The sequence below is a fragment of the Castor canadensis genome, chromosome 5, assembly GCF_047511655.1.
Source record: "Castor canadensis chromosome 5, mCasCan1.hap1v2, whole genome shotgun sequence".
NCBI lineage: Eukaryota > Metazoa > Chordata > Mammalia > Rodentia > Castoridae > Castor > Castor canadensis.
In genome coordinates, this window is record NC_133390.1 from 180,823,020 (window position 1) to 180,843,045 (window position 20,026).

General features: G+C 56.9%; 1 protein-coding gene across 1 annotated transcript; it reads right to left on the minus strand.

Annotated features, from left to right (window-relative positions):
• Positions 1-8,856: 8,856 nt before the first annotated feature.
• On the minus strand, positions 8,857-19,976 carry Gata5 (GATA binding protein 5). The gene is made up of 7 exons (XM_074072425.1): positions 19,872-19,976; positions 18,921-19,484; positions 17,476-17,651; positions 11,926-12,051; positions 11,458-11,542; positions 11,050-11,174; positions 8,857-10,743 (listed from the first exon to the last, which is right to left on the minus strand). Exons 2-7 carry the CDS (start codon positions 19,462-19,464, stop codon positions 10,588-10,590), a joined length of 1,212 nt encoding a protein of 403 aa, XP_073928526.1. The 5' UTR covers positions 19,465-19,484; positions 19,872-19,976; the 3' UTR covers positions 8,857-10,587.
• Positions 19,977-20,026: the final 50 nt, after the last annotated feature.

Below are 20,026 nucleotides of genomic sequence, written 5' to 3' on the forward strand. Positions count from 1 at the left end.
ATCGAATCTCCGCTGTACATTCATGGCGGGAGATGCTAGGAGCCCCATGCTGGGGAAACAAGCACCCGTGCAGGGCTCTGGGGAAGGCTGGTGGAGGGGTGAGCAGGGCCGAGGCTGGGAATGGGGTCCTTCCACGGTCAGACTGAGGTGGGGCCACAGGGCAGATGGAGCTGGTTGGGTGCATCCTAGGACCTGTGAGCAGCACCCTGGGGCCCAAGGGGCTGCACCGTCCTTTTGGGGTGGCCTCCCTCCCTGGAACCAATGTCAAGGCCAGGATTGGGCTGCAGTGGCCACTCAGGTGAGGAAAAGGAAGTAGAGACTCTGAGATTCGGCCTGCGTTGGCCTGGGCTCACTTTAGGCACAGAAGCACTGCAAGGTCCTTGCATTCTACACGGTTGAAAGACACAAAGATGATGAAAAAGTGAAGCAGTGAGGACGTCTCTGGGTAGTCGGTGGCCCGAATGTGGCCAGCACTGACCCTTACAGCAAGCTCACAGCTGTCGCTGTCACTTCAGATGAGGAGACCGAGGTACAGAGTGGTGATGGGAAGCTTACCTTAGACCCCTGCTGGGACCTGAAGTGGGACAAACCATTCCCAAACTAAGTCCCAGGGCCCAGTCTGCATGTGCAGACTGTCACAGGATGCCAGTCACCTCTTCTGAGCTGGTGGCTCGTGTCCTGGCTTTAGTTGTTGTTTGGTAGCGTCAGCCTCAGGCCTGACTATAAATTCCCCAAGTTCTCTGCAAGGGGTGACCGCAGAGAACCTGGGGCTTGCAGTGCCCGGATAGAGGAGCAAGTGAGTTCGTAATGTCCCTGCACACTTGTGAAGTAAACGAAGTGATCTGGCTGAAAGCGGCTGTCCTTTAGGCTCTGCAGAGTCCTTAGCGTCCCCATGGCAGGCCAGGGGTGGGCCTGCTTCCAAGGAAGGTGCAGGCAGGACACAGGAGGACCTCCTAGGGAGTGGGGAAGGTTGCTGGGCTGGGCTGGGGTGCCTTAAATCTCTCACCAGAAGATCATGGTGGAGGTGGCTTTGGAGGAGGCCCTTGGGAGGGTGGGGCATGAAGAGATTTCTGCATTTAGTTTAAAATCTTTGGTTCTCCCTAACTGCCTGGCAGCTATGTCAGGAAGCAGCCACCTGGGAGATTGATGGGGCCTGCTGTCTTTCCTCTGTGGCCCTCAGAATCAGTCATCACTGCCCACCCTGTTTCAGTCGTGGCCAGGGATGGATCTTCCCACTTGGCTGAGAAAATCACATGGTTCCTTGAGGATGGCCCAAGTTTCTCCCTCCCCCTCCTGCTGGGTACCCATCTCCCTTCTGCTATGTCCAGAGCCCCAAAATTCTTCAGTGAGTCAAGTTGTTGCTCAGTTCCAGGGGCTGACCTCATGCTAGCTACTGCCCTCAGGTGACCTATGACTTCTGCTTGGGAGAAATGACCCGAGGGGAGGTGAGAGGGCTCCTGGCTGATGACCCCACTTCTGGGATCCCTTTCCTATTGTACTTGCCACCAGTGCCCACCCTGGAAACTGTTACAAGGAGATACCTGTGCTGGGTTCTGGCCAGGGTTCAGAGTCCTAACCGATCTGGTATGAAAGGATTTCTGTGTTTTGTTCAAAATCTTCAGAAACAAAGGGCTGGGGTGTGGCTCAGGGGTGGAGTACTTGCCTAGCATGTTGGAGGCCAGGGTTCCATCTCCAGTAAAATGCACATGCATGTGCGCGTGCACACACACACACACACATCTTTAGAAAACTCCACACCTGCTTCTTGTGTCCCTGGGATGTTTGCTGCTGCCAGGGACATACCTTGGAACCCAATGACCTCCATCCAGGAAGCCAGCCAAGCACAGATCTCCCCATCTTCTCTGTCCTGCAGTGACGAGCAGGGACATAGGCCTGTCAGTGTCACCCATAGGGTCTGTTGATGGGCCATGGACAGCAGGAGTCAAGGGCAGGAAGGAGCCAAGTCCCTAGGACAGGCCACCAAAGGAGAGGGGCTGTGGTTGTTAGACCAAAAGAGTAGCCAAGGTGGCTGTCATTCATCTACCTCTGCTCCTCTTGGCCTTATCTCTGTCTGTGTCTCGGAGTCTGTCTTGCTCCCATTTCTCTATCTGGCCATTTTTCTGTTTCCATCTCTCCATTGCTGTCTCTGTCTCTACCTCCTTCACCTGGGAAGAGGCCACGCGGGTTCAGTCACCTGCTTTGAGGCCTGTGGAGCGGGCAGATTTCGCCCTGAGCAGGTGTCAGCCCACAGAGAGGAGGGAGGCTTGCTCTGCACATCCTCCTCCCAGTCTAAACCCAGCTGGAACGGACACCCTGAACTGGCAGAGGGCTCTTTGGGTTTAGGCGCCACATTGCAGTGTGACAGTGACACCCTGGAGTGGAACAGGAGCTCCCAGGGGTCAGGTAGGTACTGGGAGACATGTGTGCAACACCAGCTCCCTTCTCCTGATATTTCTGAACACTCACGAGTACACATGAATCCATCACCCACAGACACTACTTTCAGAACACTTCTGAGGACATTCCTCACACAGGCCATGAGACCTTCTTCAAACCAGCCAGGGAGCTTCCCACAAAGGTCCTGAGATCCATTTCAAGCAGGTCCTGAAACTTCCCCACACAGGCCAGGAACCCCCCTAACACATCCAGGGACTCTCCTCAAATTGGACTGGAATCTTCCTCACAGAGGTTTTGAAAACTTCCCCACGTCATTCTTGGGACCCTCCTCACACTGGTCCTTGATGCTCCTTACACAGGTACAGGGATTGTCCTCACAGTTCTTCCTGGGAACTCCCTCACACAAGTCCTGGGACCCTCTTCACACAGGTCAAGGGATCCACCTCCCAAGGGCTGAAGGCTCCTCACATAGGACCAAGGACCCCTCTTACATAGGCCTGGCACACTCCTCACAGAGGTCTTGAGAACTCCTCACATCACTCCTGGGACCGTCCTCACACAGCCCTAGGACCCTTCTCTCAGTGGTTCCGAGATCCTCCTCACACGGGTCCTCTGGGTACTCATTCTTGTAAATCCTGGGATCTCCCAGGGTACTTCTTGGTGTAGGTTGGAAAAGAAGGGTCCCTTGGTTTATGGCATTTAATCCAAGCCTTGAGAAATGAGACGTGACCAGCCAGGTGAGTGAGCACAGTGTGGTACTGGTGGTGAGAGCAGCGAGGGCTTCCAGAAGTCGGACCTGGTATTTCCCGTCTGTGTGCGTGTGGGGGCGGGGGTGGTGGTGGCAGGGTCTGCATTGCAGGTGTGTCTGACCAAAGCTACTGTCCTTGAGGGAAGATGTCACTTCTCCCAAGGGGACAGCAAGTGGCTGGGGTGTGGGTGTCAGTGGACTCTCCCTACCTCCCCCTGGACCTCCCAAAAGGGAGCAGAAGGGACAGGAAACATTGCTTGTCTCGGCTGGAGCCCTGTGGGGTGTGCCTTGTGCAGGTCTGGCCTGGTCAGGAGAGTGGCTGGGGCTCAGCTGTCCTGAAGCCCCTGCTGCCCCTCCCTGGAGGAGAAGCCTGCAGTGCTTGTGGGCAGGGTTGACCTGGGGAACCAAGAAGGCTGCCTTTGTTGCTTCCTTCCTGGTTATCAAGAGAAAGTTTAGAAAAAATAAATTTGAGAATAAGCTATAATCATCAGAAGATAACCACTGTCATCCGTTCCTCTCTATATTAAAAATAATTGCACACTAAATTGATCACGCTGTGTGTCAGGACTAAAATCCTGCCGATTTTCTTGGCAGGAGAGCCTGAAGACCATCTTTGTATCATTAAATACTCCTAGGAACTCTGAAGTGTAACGGCTCAGCTACACACATTCCGTCCAGATGTTTAACCCGTCCCTCTCGTTGGATATCAACCTTGTTCAAGGTCAGCCCTGGGAATGGCAGGTGATGGTTCTGTCTGTTTGAGACCCCACAGCAGGCGTCCCTGGAAGACCAAGCCCCCAGTGAAAGGACAGCTTGTCATCTCTCATCATAATGGCCTCACACTTAGGCGGACATGCATGCCCAGGAGCACAGGTGTACCCCGGTGCACCCCCACCACCACGCGGATTTGTTTGCAAGAGGCTTCCTGTGTTGACTGGGGCTCTTGACCTCCAACTATGGTGACAAGACTCTGTGGATTATGGCCTCCTAGTCCTTCCCAGGAAGACTTTGGAGGAGGTGGTGAGGGCATCAGAGGGTCCTGTCCCGAGTCACTGGTTAGACACGTATGAGGAGGGAGAGCATCACAGTTAGGGCGACATCCCACGTGAAGGTCCAGAGGTATGACGTTTTTGTACGGGGCAAGTGTACCCTGCACCTGAGAGGCAATGCAGGAACCAGGAAAGGGAACTCCTGAGGCACAGGCTGTCAGGGTGTGGCCTGCTGTGCAGAGCGAGGACCTGAGGGAGGTGGTGTTTGGAGGCCAAGGAGAAAGAGGCCCAAAAAGGCTGAGTTCCAGGCTAAGTGGAGGGTATCAGGGAAGGGGGGGGTGGCAACTAACTGGGTAAGGGGTGCATGGGGAGGAGGTCTCAGAAGGACCAGGATCTGACAGTGAGGGGACATATGTCTCCGGGGTAACAGAAAGACACCTCCTGCCAGGAAGCCCCAGGGCTACTCATCGTTGGCTGACTGGCTCGGCGGGCACTAGATAAGAAAGGCCAATGACTAGGGTAGGAAAAGTTGAGGTTCCTTGGGTACCTGCCCCTTAGTCTAGGGTGGAGGTCTGGCCCCAAGTGCAGCTGGGGTGCAGCTCTGTTCCCACCCACCTTCCTCCTCCCCCATGCCTGCTGGCCCCAGCGCGACCAGACGCCGTCCACAAGCAGTGCTGAGAGTGCTTTATCAGATAATAAATAAGGCGGCTGGAGCCTTCCATGTCAACATCTTGGCGGCGCACTTGGACTTGCTGGGGTGGGGGCTGCCCACCATGGCCTCTGAGTGGCCGCTGAGGACTGGCCACCCCCACCTGGGGGGCTTAGTAAGCCGCCTCCTCTGTGGGGCCAGGGTCAGTGCATGGAGGTGGGGGGAACTCAGGCATCCGGTCTGCCCCTACCGCAGCCTGGTTACTACAGAGTACCAGAGCTCTGGCTTCACTTTCCCATCTGGGGAATGGGAATCTGGTGTGTGGAGCCCCAGCATGTCCAGAGGAGGACACAGAGGCTGCTGGGTTCCTGGATTGCACTGTTCATGGAGGCCCGGACCCAGGGAGACTCCAGTTTACTCTTGGAGCACCTGGGCTGGCCGAGCAGACACAGGTCTGGCCTGGCCAGCTGTGGGCACTGCCAAGTGGTGATGTGGGTGGTGGTGACAAGCTCCAAGCTGCAGGAGGCTGGAACAAGAGCTGCGGACACCTTTGGCGCCTCCTTCCTGCTTGGTGTCTGCCCAACTGAACCCTGGAGGGGGCTAAAACCCAACGTTGGCTGCTGCTCCACACTGCGACTGTATTTGCTCTCAGTCACAGGTTGGTCCTCCTGAGAAGCACAGAGACCTGGGGCCATGGAGCCAGTGTCCCTCTGGAGGAACAGCGTGGATGTGAAGCCCAGCTGCCGGCGGGCGTCTGCTCAGTCTCCCCTTCAGCCTTGTTCTCTCTGCCCACTCAGCTGCTCCTTCCTCCTCCCCACCCACTCTGGAGGACCTGCCTGACCCTTGACTTGTCCAGGGGGCCGTGGCAAAGGGCAGCCGTGAGGGCCTCATGGGATGTCAGTGTCCTTCTGGAAATGTCCCTTTCCTGGAGCCTTTGGTGCTTTTGGTGACAGACCTGTCTGACGATGGTGAGAGTAGCATGTGGTCTTTTCTGAGAACCGTCCTCATTTGTCCTCATTTGGTCAAGGGAGAGTTGGTTGCCCTCTGCGCTCCCCAGGTTGTGGTTTTCCCCTAGCTTCGGGTTATGCTTAGCGAGGTCGCCCCACTCTGCAATGAGCCATGTTTTCTGATAGCACAGGAAAAACTGACCCTTCTCTTGACCATGACTCAGGGCCCAGCACAGCGTGACACGGCGTCCTCAAGGACTTGGCTGCCTCATGCAGGGCAGATCCTGGGATCCTGCCACAAAGCCCCCAGGGTGCCATGGTGCTGCTGCAAACACACACAGCCAGCGACACAAGACCCAGACCAGGGTGGGGGGCAATAACCATGTGAGCCCCATGCAGCCTCGAAGAGTGGCACATCACTGTCTCCCTCCTTGAGCAAATCCCTGAGCAGGGCCACAGTGGTGGAGAGGAGCTCAGCCCCAGAAAACGTTAAGTTGAGAAACTTCAGTCCAGCTCAGTGGCTCAAGTTTGCCATCCCAGCTACTCGGGCAGAGATTTGGGAGGATTGTGGCTTGAGCCACACAAAAAGTTAGTCAGACCTCCATCTCATTAAAAAACCTGGATGTGGTGGTCCTGGAATCCTAGCTACATGGGAGGCACAGGTAGGAGGACTGAGATCCCAGGCTGGTCAGGGAAAAAACGTGAAACACTATCAGAAAAATAACTAAAGCAGAAAGTACTGGAGATGTGGCTCAAGTGGTAGAGCGCCTGCCCAGAGGCCACGTCAATTCAAAACCCAGTACTGCCCAAAACCAAAACTCCCTTTCCTTTGCCCCATTTGCTAGGCTTCTGGGTTTCCCTGGGGTCTTCTCCCTTCCTCAGGCTTCCTAGGATGAAGCATGGGGACCCCAGGCACTTTCCACAGGCAGGAGGGGACAGATTTTGAGGCCCCATGGCCTCTCCTGCTGCAGGGCTTCAGGGGCATCTGCTTTAGCTGGAGGGTGATGGATTGGGGTGGACATTACAGGTGGCAGATGAACTGATACGGCTAGCCGGGGCTGCCCTCGCCTGCAGTCCCTCGACTGGTGGTTTATGGCTCCACAGGCAGAATGTGGGTGGGTGGGTGGGGCAGCGGGAGGAAGAGTGGCAGGGTGGGGGTGCTCCACAGCTATATTTAGGCTCTGGTCCAGCCAGCTTCCGCCCAAAGAGGAGAAAGCTTAAATTTAGCAGCACCAACCATGCCCAGCAGCTGAGCTGACAGCCTCCATCATCTGGGCACATCCTGAACACTGAAGAGGAAACAGGAGGGATCGCTTCCTCCCTGCCGATGGCCAGGCCCCCCTCCCCTGGTCACCCTCTTCACGGATAGGCAGTCAGCAAGCCCTTTCAGAACTCAGCTCCCCTCCTCTCCATGCAAGGGGACCCTACCTGTCCTGCACCTCTAGCTGTGGACACCATCAGTGTCTACTGCTGCCTCCAGATCAGGGGCCTCCCAGGGACCTGCGGCTACATAGGTGCTCAGGTTACAGATCTGGCCCCAGACATGGGCACCCCTCCCTCCACCGATGTGGAGACTGAGGCTCCAACAGAGGGGACTTGGCCAGCATCATGGAGCTCCCAGGAGCAGTGCTGCAGTGAGGACGTCCATGTGCCTGGCTCTCACACAGCCCTCTTCGGCCCCAGAGCTTTCTCCTCTGGAAGGGGGAAGGCCCAGCCCACGTCCTGTGCTCAGAAGTAATCACATCGTCTCCTGGTGGTCCTCCTGCCCCTGTCTCCTGGCTGGTGGTCCCTGTGATGGTCAATTTTGAGTGTCAACTTGCCTGGATTGAAAATCACCCAGGAGGGTAGGGGAATAGCTCAAGATGTAGAGTGCCTGCCCAGCAAGTTTGACGCCCTAAGTTCAAAACCCAGTACTACCAAAACAACAACAAAACCCAGAAAAACCTCAACCAGGAATAAGAATCATTGAGGAAATGAGTGAGGTTGTTCCCAAGGTGACTGGATCTTGAGGGCTGTGACCTAATGAATGGATTCCTCCCTTGATTGGGAAGTGGTGAAAAGTAGGAGGTGCGACCTGCTTTCAAGGGCCCGGGTCACTGGGATGAGTTCTTGGGGGCTGCATCTTGTCCTGGCCTCTTCCTGTACCCCCTTCCTCTACTTCCTGGCCGCCATGATGTGAGTTGATCTCCTCCCCCATGCCTGCCCTGTCACAGTGGAAACTGTGAGCTCAAATACATCCTTCCTCCTCTGTTGTTTCTGTTGGGTGTTTGTCACAGTGACACAAAAGGAACTAATCCAGCCTCCTCACCCTCGCCCAGAGGCTGGGTGCACCTTGCGACTGCCAGGACAGGAGGTGGCAAAGCCCTCCCTGGCCAGGGACCCTTTAACCTCTCTGTGCATTGGTTTCCTCACTTGTGAATGGGCCCCTGGAAAGGGCAGTAAGGTGGCCAGAGCGGTGCCTGCCAAAGCACACCGGGACCCCAGGGGGACCCCTTGGTTCACTCCTCCCAAGCCAGTTGGGCTGTGAGTGGCAGGGACTGGACCCTGAGGCTATGATCTTCTTTTTCTGCCACACGCTGGCCAAGCACTTGAGCTACTCCACCAGCCCTTTTTTGTATTGGGATTTTTGAGATAGGATCTCAAGAACTATTTGCCCAGGCTGGCTTCAAACCATGATCCTCCTGATCTCTGCCTCCTGAGTAGCTAGGATTCAGGTGTGAGCCACCCGTGCCCGCCTCAGCAGGGCTTCTTGAAACTGGGCTCCAACCCTTAGTAGGGTCATAGGGTCCTCATTTAAAATGCTCATTCGTGGGCCCTCAGAGTCCCTTTTCAGGGACCGTGTCTGGGCTTCTTTACATCAGCATTGGGGGGCTGAAAATGCCCCCACTATAGGACCAGAATTGGGTCTTTGCCAGAGTTCTTGAGGCATGGGGGTTGAAATCCTGCCTCTGGCAGATCCAGCCATGGTGCCTGGTGGGATGGAGCAGGTGGTACAGTCAGGGAAGGCTTCCAGGAGAAGGTAGGCTTAACCGAAGAGGTGTGAGTAAGGGCCCACTCCAGGGGGTGGAGATGCTCCTGGTCACCTTGCTCTTTAGGCCATAGACTATGCCAAGCAGGGGACCTTGAAGACGTTTGGTGTCTCTGGCTCTGTCCTATGTCCTGTGGCTCCTAGGGTGACCTGGGTGGCTAGGGAAGCCCAGTCCAACCTCTAAGGCCCATTTCCAAAAGGACAGGCTAAATGATCAACAAAACCGCAGTGTCGGCAACGACCAGGCTGGGAAATCCCACAGTGATAGACGGGCAGGCAGAGTGTGGAGTGTGAGGCTCAATGGCTTTATTTCACTACTGTTCTCATGGCTCCAAGAAGAGAGGGGGGAGGGGGATGAGGAGGAGAAGAAGAGGAAGGAGGAAGAAGAAGAAGAAGAAAGAAGAAAAAAGGAAGATGGAGGAGGAGGAGGAGGAAGAGGCCCTTCTGTGGAAAGGTGTTGGAAGGACTCTGAAGGCTACGTCTTGGAGTGACATCCAGTTTAAACATGAAGGTTTTTTCTTTCCTTCCTTTCTTTTTTTTTTTGAAGAAAAGTCTTGCTATGCAGTCTAGGCTAGCCTTGAATTTGTAATTCTCCTATCTTCACTCCCAAGTATTGGGATTACAGGTGTGTGCCACTAGCCCAGCTAAGCATGCAGTTTTAGAATTTTTTTCTTTTGTTGATACTGGGGTTCAAACTCAGGACCTTGCACTTGAGCTACGCCCCCAGCTGCATACAGCTTTGGCAGGAATGGCTGGTGGCTGGTCTGTAGTTGTGCCACAGATGACTGGCTGTATTTAAGAGTTTAAACTCAAGATGGATTTTTTAAAAGGCTTCAAATTAAAAAACTTTACAACTTAAAACGTTCAGTTTCTAACTTCCCTGGACAATCAGCTCTTGCTGGCGAAAGGCAGCCACCTATGGAAGTGAAGATGTGGCCCCACAGTGCACCCCACTCCCCTCCATTCCCTGTCACCTCCCTGACATCAGTTCCCCAGTGCTGGTCTTCAGCCCCTGGGCAGAGTCGTCAGCAGGACCTGGTATAGGGAGGCATTAATGACACTGCTGAATCAATGGACCAACCTGACAGTCCCAACTGAGCCAGACCACGAGGCCATGGCACCCCAGCCCAATGATGCTTCTGTGTGGGTTCAAACAGTGCCCCAGACACTTTCTGCTGCCCATCAGAAATGGCCACAGTACACAGATTCAGTCAGAACAAGGCCCTTTACTGCCCCCTCTGGAAAAACTGTCCGAATAAATACACAAGTCTGTGATGACTGCAAAGTGGATGGCATCTCCTAAGGAGTGAAGCCTGGTTCAGTGCGTGGCCTGCACACCCATACCTGGTGGTCCTGTGCCATTAAGAGGAAAGGCACCATGGCTCCCCTCCCTGTCAGATGTAGGAAATGAATGAGTTCATGGCTGAGCTCCCTTTGTTCCTGTTGCCCACCTGGCTGCAGGTGTTTGTTTTGCTTGGAATCCGGGTTTTATAGCTGCTACAGCTTGTAACTGTGTTGACAGTCAATGCAGACTATGGACAACAGAGTTCAAATCCACGGAGGGTGTGCTGGGTAGCCTTGGCACCAAACAGGCCTTGTGTGGGGTCTGGGGAACTCCTAGCTGCCAGGGTAGAACTTGAACTCTTCTCCCACCCTTGGCTCTGGGCTGTCTCTACCTTGTGGAGGACACCAATGCCTTTTACTCCAGGAGGCCAGTTTCTCCTGGCAGTGGGACCAGTGATCTCTGCTGTGCTCAAGTGAGGCAGGTGCACGGTGGATCTGTGGGTTCTTTTCTGGAAGGCTGCCCTGACATCAGTTTGCCCAGGAACCTAGGCCAAGGCTAGCGCACACCAGGCCTCCTGGCGCAGGGCCCCTCCAAGGCCAGCCTGGGGGCCCAGGGCTGTGGCGGGGAAGGCAAAGTCCTCAGGCTCAAACTTGAACTCCAAGTGGCTGGGAGCCAGGGGGTCATCTATCTGGCTGGAGGCCTGCAGGGAGGATGGGACGCATGAAAATTCAGAGTGGCACTGGCCTCTCTAGGCTGGGGAGCCCCCACGACAGGGTGATTTGCTCCCAGGTCCCCCCTTCTGGGCATCTCTCTTGTTAAGGCCTTCAGGGCTCTTGGGAAGGACACCACACTGTTGGCTGAGGGCTGATGGTGTGTCCAGCCAGCTCCAACCCCTCTAGGAGAGACCCTCAGGGCTCTGATGGGGTCTGAGTCAGACCAGGAGTCATAATTCTCTGAGGAAGTATGTGGACCCTGCCGTGGCACCTGCCCACCCTGTCCTCCTTACCTGGGAGGTGACATTGGGTCCAGCACACACTGGGGATGCCAGGCTGGGCTCTGCTTTCAAAGTGGTGGCTGAGCTGTCAGGGTTGGGAAGGGTGGGTGGGGAAGCTGTGGCATTTGGTATGGATCCTGGGAAAAAAGGGGGAGCATTCACAGAAAGAAGGTACAGATTTGGCCACACTCCCTGCCATGCGGCCAGTTCTCCTCCTGTCCTGTGCCAGGGCTTTGGAGACTCCTTGTGGTCTCTGAAGGGGTGGGGTGCTGGGTGTGGCTTTCTCCATTTGCCCTCTGCCCCACTGCTGGGCCAGCTCACACTAACTCACCTTGCCCCCAACCAGCCAAAGGACCCCCAGGTGGGACTGGGCTAACTCAGAGGCCTGGAGAGGGGGCTCCCTCCCTGCACCCCACACACCTGAGGAGCCCTTGGTTTTGGTGGTCTTTGGCTTCCGTTTCCGTGTCTGAATGCTCTCTTTCTTCATTGCCAGAGGCCGAGGCACCTGGTAGGGAGAGTGAGGGCAAATGTGTGTTCTGTGAGCCTGCTCACCCATGTGGCCTCCTGCACAGCCACCTCCTCATCTAAGCCCAGCAGAGCTGGTCCCTCCTGGACTCCCAGGGCTGAGTTATTCACACAGACCTGGTCAGTTCCACCCAGGCTGAGTGGCTGTGATGAGCCTCAGCTCATAGCACAAGACTCAGTGAGCTATCTGACCTCTGAGCCCCCATCCCATGTGTGTGCTGGCAGCCAACATGTGTGTAACACACCTGCAACACACTCACCCCAGGGAGCAAGGGCCTCCTGCCTGGCTCCTCCCAGCCCCCTGGCCTAGGATCATTCCAATGGTGCTTGACAGAGGCATTCAGCAGGCATGGGGCCACTCACCCCATGCAGCTTCATGTAGAGGCCACAGGCGTTGCACACAGGCTCACCCTCCGCATTCCTCCGCCACAGAGTGGTGGTGGCTGTGTGGCAGTTGGAACAGCAGAGCCCGGCTCGGCGGGATGAGGTCTGCGAGGTAAGGGAGCAGGTGTGTGAGCCCCAGGCATGGGGCAGCAGGGTGAAGGGATGAGAGAGAGACTCAGGACTGACTGACAGCCAGGTCAGAGTTCACACAGGACTTGTGAGGCACTGGGAGCACTGAGATTGTGAGGCCTGCCTGGCCTGGCACAACATAAATCCTGGTTCCTCAGAGCTTTGACTCACTGGCCTTTGGGCACGGGGACAGGTTTCCCATTAGTAAAATGTGTCAACAGACTCTTCACAGGCTGGTTGTGGTGTTCAGAGCCACAAAAGCACAGAAATGCAGTTGTCATTTTTCTTTTGTGGTCTTTGAGTCACCCACACTGAGTCTTGACCCCGCACTGTGTTGAGGGGGCAGGGCCCTGAGGCCACAGGCCCCATCTGGAGGTCAGGCCTGAGGGCCAATGCTCAGGGGCCTACTGGTTTCCCTGGGCATCTGCCTCCCATGTCTGGGGCTCTGAGCATGCACTCTCCCCAACCCCCAGCAAGCACTGGATGCCCAGTGTATGGTGCCGGCGGCATGTCCCATGCCTGCTGTGTGCTGTCCCTGGAGGTGGGGCACGACTGGACCATCCCAAGCCTTCCAGAGGCCCCAAGGTCCTCACCTCCTGCCCATGGCTCCCAGCAAAGAATGACTCCCAATACCACAGGCCCAAATCCCACCAGGGATCCCAGGCCTCCCTGCCCTTGGGAGCCTCTGGGCTGAGTCAGGAGTCCAGAGGGGGCTCAGGAATCTGAACTTAGGTAACAAGGCTGGAGATCACAAGGAGGCTCAGCTGTGATGGTCATGGGGGCCACTGATAGTCACTACTGCAGCCTGACCAGGGCCTCCCCAGCTCAATGTCCCCTGAGCTGCCAGCGCCTAGCCACCTGTCCCTTGCCTGACTCACACTTCAGTGTCTGTATGGATTCTTGTCACTTGCAGTCTGGGAGCTCCAGTCCAGGGCCCCCAAGCTCTCCCTGGATTCCACAGCACAGCCTTGCTTGTGACACAACAACACCTAGTCACCTGCCCTGACCTCATCGCTCATGCTGCTCTGCCCACCCTGACTGGCCAGCCTTTAAGTGATGCTCCTGACCCCATCCATCCCCTTCTCCTGGTTTGGACAGCCCTGCCACTCTCTCCAAGCCCACAGGGTGCCCTACAGTGTCTCTAACCAAAGTGGATGGAGCTGGTACCTCCCGGGAAAGGAGGCAGTGCCTATGGCCCTAGAGGATGGTGGGCGTCCTACCCATAGGAACACAGCAAGACACAGTTGTGTGTCCTGGAGAAGCCTGTCCCCACTCCCTCTGCCCTCCAGAGCCCACTGTCCATCAAGAGGCCCAGGATCCAGGAGCATCCCATCTGTCCTCTGTCGTCCCGCAGGGGCCTTGGTGCCTCCTCCAGGGCTGCATATTTAACTACAGCCCAGGGTGCCAAGTCAACAGGACAACCAGGACAGCAAGAGCCTTGTGTGAGGGCATCCCCTGCACAACCTGAGACATTAGTACTAAAATATTTGGTTATCTGAAACCCCTACTTAAGTGGGTGTCCTGAATTTTGCTTGTCATTCCCAGGCGCCACTGCAGTCCCTACTTCCTGTTATCCTTCTGGACCAGGGGGAGCTATAGCCTGAAGCCGCTCTCCCTCCTGAACCAGCTGGGACCTCCAGGTTCTCTGATAACCACTGTCCCCCAGTACACATGTGCACACTCAGTCCGCCCCAGTCGCCTGCTGCATGCACGCGCACCTTGGAAACAAGGTGAGGGTCAAGTGAGGGGAAGATGTACAGAACCCACATGCTGAGGGCACGCGTGCCTGTCACCCACTCCCTGGGAGCGCACGAGAAAAACCTGGAAGCCATGTTTGAACCTTTTCTCAGTAACTGTTGTTGTACTTTTACAAAATTAAGAAAATGGAGGAAAAAAGAATGACCTCAGAAGTGTGTCCTCACCTACCTCCTCTTGCCCTTGTCAGGCTGCTGTATGAATAGGAAACTGAGGCACAGAGGAACTGAGGGGCCAGAACAGAGTAGGAACTGGGTGGTCAGAACCACCCCCCTCCACTGGACTCTGTGGGCATACTCCCAGCCTCCTCCCGGGCGTGGCTCCGAGAGGCCATCTGTCCTTCCTCACTGTCCACACCAGCAGCCAGGCCTGGCCATCCTCAGGCTGCCCCACTGCCAGGCCTCTCCCGACTGCATTTCATTTCTTTCTGTCTGCTTTTTTTTTTTTTTTTTAAAGAAGTTAATCTTCAAAGCCTGCTCACCCGAAGCAGAGCCTCACTGAGCGCCAGGCTGTGTGTGCCTCTGAGACTTCCAAATAAATCAGCATGGTGAGCAGGCAGGAGCTGGGCGGCACAGACATGGCAACAGTCAAGGCAAAGAAGCTGGGGGAAACACTTCGGAAAGGGAAAGTGATGGGTCACAGGTGGCTTGTAGAGTAGTGTCCTCTAAGCCTGGCCAGTTACCCAAGACCGTGTAGGTGGACAGCCAGTTGGAGCCGTGGGGATGGGCTGGGGCCTGAAATATTTTAAGTGGGCCGCTCTTGGAGGAGACACAATGCACACTTAATGGTAAAGTGCCTGTCCCTTGCTGGCTGAGGGCAAACTGGCTCCAGGTGTGTCTTGAGGAAGACGAACCCGGAGTTGGGTAAGCGTTAGAAGCTGAGCCCCATCAAAGGCCAGGCTTACTCACTGGTAAAGAATAGGACGCTTGGCCCCACACAGCACTGGCCACATCTTGGAGCTGGCACCAGAATGGGCCTTGGGCAAGTAGGCTTCCTATCTGCACTGAACTTGGCTGCTGGGCTCCAAGCTTCAGCCTGGGTTCTGATGTCAGGGCCATGGTTGGCTCAGAGCCCCTGGCCACGTCCACACATGTGGATACCGGGCCAAGGGGGTGGGGTTGGGGTGTGTGTGTGTGTGTGTGTGTACAGCAGAGGGGCTATGGAGAGCTGAGGGAGAGTGGCTGGGGGTCACTGTAATGATCCCGCTTGCTGATCCTTCAGCCAGGCCCAGGTCTAAGGCACAGATGTACACAGGGGAGCCAGGGAACCTTGGGTGCCTGGTGGGACAGAGACATGGCTGCTTTTTCATCACTTCCTATATCCTTGGTGACACTTCTAAGGTGTTTGTAATTATCTAGAAAAAGTTCTTCCTGGGAGGCCCCTCCTGAGCACTCCACACCGGGGGTTCTGGCCATACCCCAGCTGAAAGTGAGGCACAGCCGGGAGGCTGTGGCTAAGTCTGGAGGTGACCAGCCCAGACCTGATGGCCAGGAGCTGTGGTCTCAGGGCTCTGAGACTCTCAGGGCATCTCTACCTACCAAGCCTGGCTCTGCCGGGTCAGCTGGATTAAGTGGTGGGACTTGGTTCCCTGAGCCATGGTGGGAGCCCTGGAGCAAGACAGGGGAGACCCCCAGCTCCTTCTGGGGAAGGGAGAGGTAACAGGGTGTGTGTGAAGATCCCACTTGGCAAACACTTCCTAGGCATGTCCTATGCTCAGGCCTGGATGGTCTCTACTCTCCAGAGCCGGTGGCCTCAGGGAGAATGGCAAGTAGGCTGGTGTGTTTTACCCAGGAAGTATCCCCAAAGCTGATTGCTCATGTCCCCATACTAGGGAACAGAAGCCTCACCGTCCCCAGAGTCAGCCAAGGCTAGCCACGCTCTCTACCGACTTTAACCTGTACAACAGGGCATGGCCGTTCCAAATCCATCTCCTACTTCTCATGTGAGAAGGCCAGGCTCAAAGTGCTAGGAGTCCCTGGGATGCTGTGGCCCAAGGCTGGGGCCCAGCTGAATGAGGCATGGCCTGGGCCAGAAGACAGAGCAGGGAAAACCCAGAACCTGCCACTTGTGGGTTGTGTGCCCCAGGAAATCACTCAGCGTCTCTGGGCCAGGGTTGTCCTCTGGGCTCTTGTGAAGGTAAAATGGGTTACTGTGTCTCAACTTAGATTTACTGCAGAGAGGAGGGGCAGGGAGGTCCTGCATCTCAAGTCTCTGGAGGAGACAGGAGGGCTCTCTCTTGGCTTTTGTCTGTTTACCTGTGCATCCTTGTACTCAGTTCAGGGCCTGGCATGGGGGACAGTGGGCAGAGTAGAGAAAGGAACAGTTCTGCTGGCTAGGGGAGGCTGTGCTGGGAGGTTTGTGGTATAGTCCCGTGGGACCTGGGCCCTTTAACCTTGGTTTCCCCAACAGTGAAGGCCACAGGGAGACCAGACCGGGCAGCACACCTGGCGAGGGGCATGCCTCTAGGGCAGAGGGGCCAGAGAGCAAAGTGGGTGCTGAGATGGGGGTGGGGAGTGGACCTAGGCCAGGTCAGAGGAACAGAAGCGTGGCTTCCTGGGAGCCCTGCTGATTCCGCCTGCCCCCCTCCCCCCCAGCTCTATTGGGCTGTTCCCCCGCATGCGTTTCAGAGCTGAGCGCCCCACAGAGCTACAGCCCAATTGATGCAGGCCTGGGCATCACCTTGTCAGGCAGAATGCTGGCAGCCAGCCCCCAGCAGCTTCCCACCGGGCAGACATGCCAGTACCCACAGCTGGTCCTGGGTGAAGCTCACACCATTACACGGGATTGGCACCCTAGGAACACCCCTAATTCAGACTTAGAACTTGCAGGAGTCTCCACAGCCTCCATAATGTTAGGTAAGCCACAAACAACGTTTGTACCCCAAACTCTCATTTGTAAACTTGAACTTAAAGGTTTGCCTGTGAGACGATAAAGAACAAACTTCTTTACACTGCTCCCAGTTTCTGGTGACTGGCTCTGCCTGGGACTCCAGAGCCCCCCACTTGTACTTAGGTACACACCAGCAGGAACTGAAAGTGAAAATGAGTTTTATCCAACAAGGTAAGGAACAGGCAGAGGCCTGGTTTCCTGGGGACCCCTGAAGAATAGGCAGACACAGACCCAAAGTCCATTGCATTTAGGATCTCAACACCCCAGCAAAGCACCTGTGCATCAGCTACCTTCCCCCAGTCCTCCCTGCACAGTGTCACCTTGAGCTTCTGACACCTGGCCAGGCTGCAACCCTATCTCCACCATCACAGCTTCTGGGCAGGACTGAACTCCCAGGGGCATGGGCTACAGTGCTCATCTGCCCATTTGGGGAGAGCTTGCCCCTCAAAGTGGGCCCTTCTGGGACGTCCTGTCACATCAAAGGGTGACTCTGGAGTGGTCCTTTTTCCCGTCTCACCAAGTGCTGAGTAGCCTGCCAGTGCCATGGGGCTCAAGCCTCTCCCAGGGCTGCTGAGCAGGCATTGCACCAGGAGTCCCTGCCTGGCTCCTGTCTACTCCCACCATGTCTCACTGCCTCCCAGACAAGAGACGTGCTGCTCACACAATCCCCTACCTCACCTCTAGGGACCCTGACATGCCTGGTGTCTCCATAAGCCTTGGCCCTGGCCCTCCCTCCACTTCCCGTGCTACACTCACCAGGCGTTTCTGGGGCCGCACTAGCGGCCGGTTGACACCGTTCATCTTGTGATAGAGGCCGCATGCGTTGCACAGGTAGTGGCCAGTACCGTCCCGGCGCCACAGTGGTGTGGAAAGGGCCCCACAGTTGACGCACTCTCGGCCCTCGCCAGGGAACTCCTCCAAGAAGTCAGACACTGAGGGGGCAAACAGCACATGGGTCCTTTGAGCCTAAGGACTCTGGCTGACTTCTTTCTTCCCTTATTATCTTAAATTTATTTTTAAAATTTGTATTTGCTTATATCCCTCGTCCTATTTTTTTTTGAGTTTTGTTTTGCACACAGTGAAGTTCACTAAGATTTAATTTTACAAGGTGGGAGTGTGAATAATGAGCTTCATAGGGACACGTGGGATGCCCCTCTCTGAAGCAGTGTCCAATGCAAGCATCTGCATTTTTAATCTGGGAAGCTGGCACGTCTATATCCGCAGAGGGAGGCAGATAAACGGGCATTATCCTGCTGCAAACGCCTTCCTCCGGGGCCGCCCTAACTCCTGGGCGCCTCCTCTGCAAAGCGGCTGGACCGGCGGGGCAGTGAGTTGACAGAGCTCTGGAGATCCTGTCCTCCCTTAGAAGCCGGACTGCGCGGCGTCGCAGGCACCGTGCGCGCGCGTGGGTGGGGGGCTCTGGGGTTTCCTCCAGGACCGGCCAGGCGCCGGCGACGCGCAGGCGGCGGGGGCGCCGGTGGGGGCGGGGCGGGGATCAATCATCGCCCGGCTGGGGGTGGGCGCCAGGCATTAGGCTGCACCAGGCGGCCGGGACTTGGGGTCTCCGTGGCTGCGCCCGGGGCTCCGCAGGAACCAAAAGGTGACTGCGGGGCAGGGCGGGTGGCGAGGCCTCCAGGGTCCCGGGAGGGATGGCCCAGATGGGATCCTGCGGCTGCAAATACAGAGGCGCGGCCTTCGGGAAATACTCTGAAACCGGGTAGAACCATTCCCCGCTTTACAGGCCTGGAATCCGATTACCCAAATTTATGCTCCCGGGAGCCATGGAAATCAGATCTCAGGTTAGGATGCAAAGGTCTAGAACAGTGATGACTGTGGAAAACCCTGGTATTTGGAACTTCATAAAAATTACTTCCAAAACTTAAAAGGAAAGACATGCTTCAAATTAGCACAACCCAGAATGTTGTTTGGGGTTCATTTGAACGAAAGACAGAAAAACATGAAGTTTCTTGCTATTATGCTAAAAAAAAAAAAAAAAGAATTCTAGACACGGTTTTTCACCGCGGGTAGGCGAGGCACTGCCTTCCGCGGGGTTCACAATCCCAGGCAGTTCTGGGCCGCACATCGGACCTGGCCGGGGAAATCGTGACTGCGGGGTAGGAGCTCATTTCGTAGGGTACGGGTTGATCCTGGTTCGGTTCGGCGAGCACGCAGACCCAAGTCGGTGGAGTCAAAGTACTCACCAAAGGTGGCCCTGCGACCTGGGAGGCCGGTAGGGCGGCCCTGCAGGCCGTGCAGAACGGTGCCATCGAAGGGTCCGGGGGTCCAGGACGGGGCCACGTCAGGGCTCACATAGGCCGGGTAGGATGTGGGATACGAGGCGCCCACAGGCCGCCCGAGTGGGGCTGGGTACTGCTCTCGAGACAGCAGCGCTCCCTGGTAGGCGCCGCCGTCCCGACCCCCCGCATTGCCGCCGCTGCCCGACCCCGGAGGGCTGTGCGTGAAGGGGAAGGCGGTGGCCCCGGGCGGCTGCGCAGCCGGCGGGTGCGGGCTGCCGGAGCCAAAGGCTGAAGAGTCCGCGGCGGCCGCCTGCGCCCAACCAGCGTGCGCAGCGAACGCGGGAGGCTGCGGGCCCGGCTCGCACGCCGGCAGGTAGGGCAGCATGGAGGGTAGGCGCGCCGGCGGCACGAACATCGGGGAGCCAGCGCCTGGAGTGTGCAGAAAAGCGCTCGAGTCGGCGTAGGTGGCCTGGCTGGGGCTCGGAGCCAGCGTCAAGTTCTGGTACATCCTCGGGGCGCGGTCGCGACCTGCCGAGAATGAAGGACCGGCGTCGAGATCACCGCCGCTGGGCACCCTCCATTAGCGCCCTCGCTTACACCGGGCAGGTGCTGCCGCTCCGGCCGCGCAGCCCACTCTTCGGCCGGGGCTATTTGCCAGGGCAGGTCCCAGGACCCACGGCGAGGAATGGCGAGGGCGGTAGCGGCCCCAGTGGTCTGAGCTGTACCCCGCGACGTAGCCACAGCTCGGACCTCACCTCCTCCACGGCATGAGCCTCGGAGGGCCCCACGGTGGCGTGGTGGGGGCTGGGGAAGGATCGGGCCCGAACGTCCGCAGGCGCAGGGAGCTTGGCCCCGCCGGGCGGGAGCGGTCGCCGAGGAGGGGCGCACAGCGGCAGGCCAGGTTGGAACACTCACCGGCGGGTCTGGAGGGTGGGAGGGCACGGCGCTTGCCGAGGGTCGGCTACCCGAGGGCCGCAGACTGGGAGCCCGCCCCCCTTCTCCCCCCCAGCGTCTCGGCAGGGAATCCCGGGCGCTGCAGCCGCCCCGCCCCCTCCGCGCCGCCCCTTCCC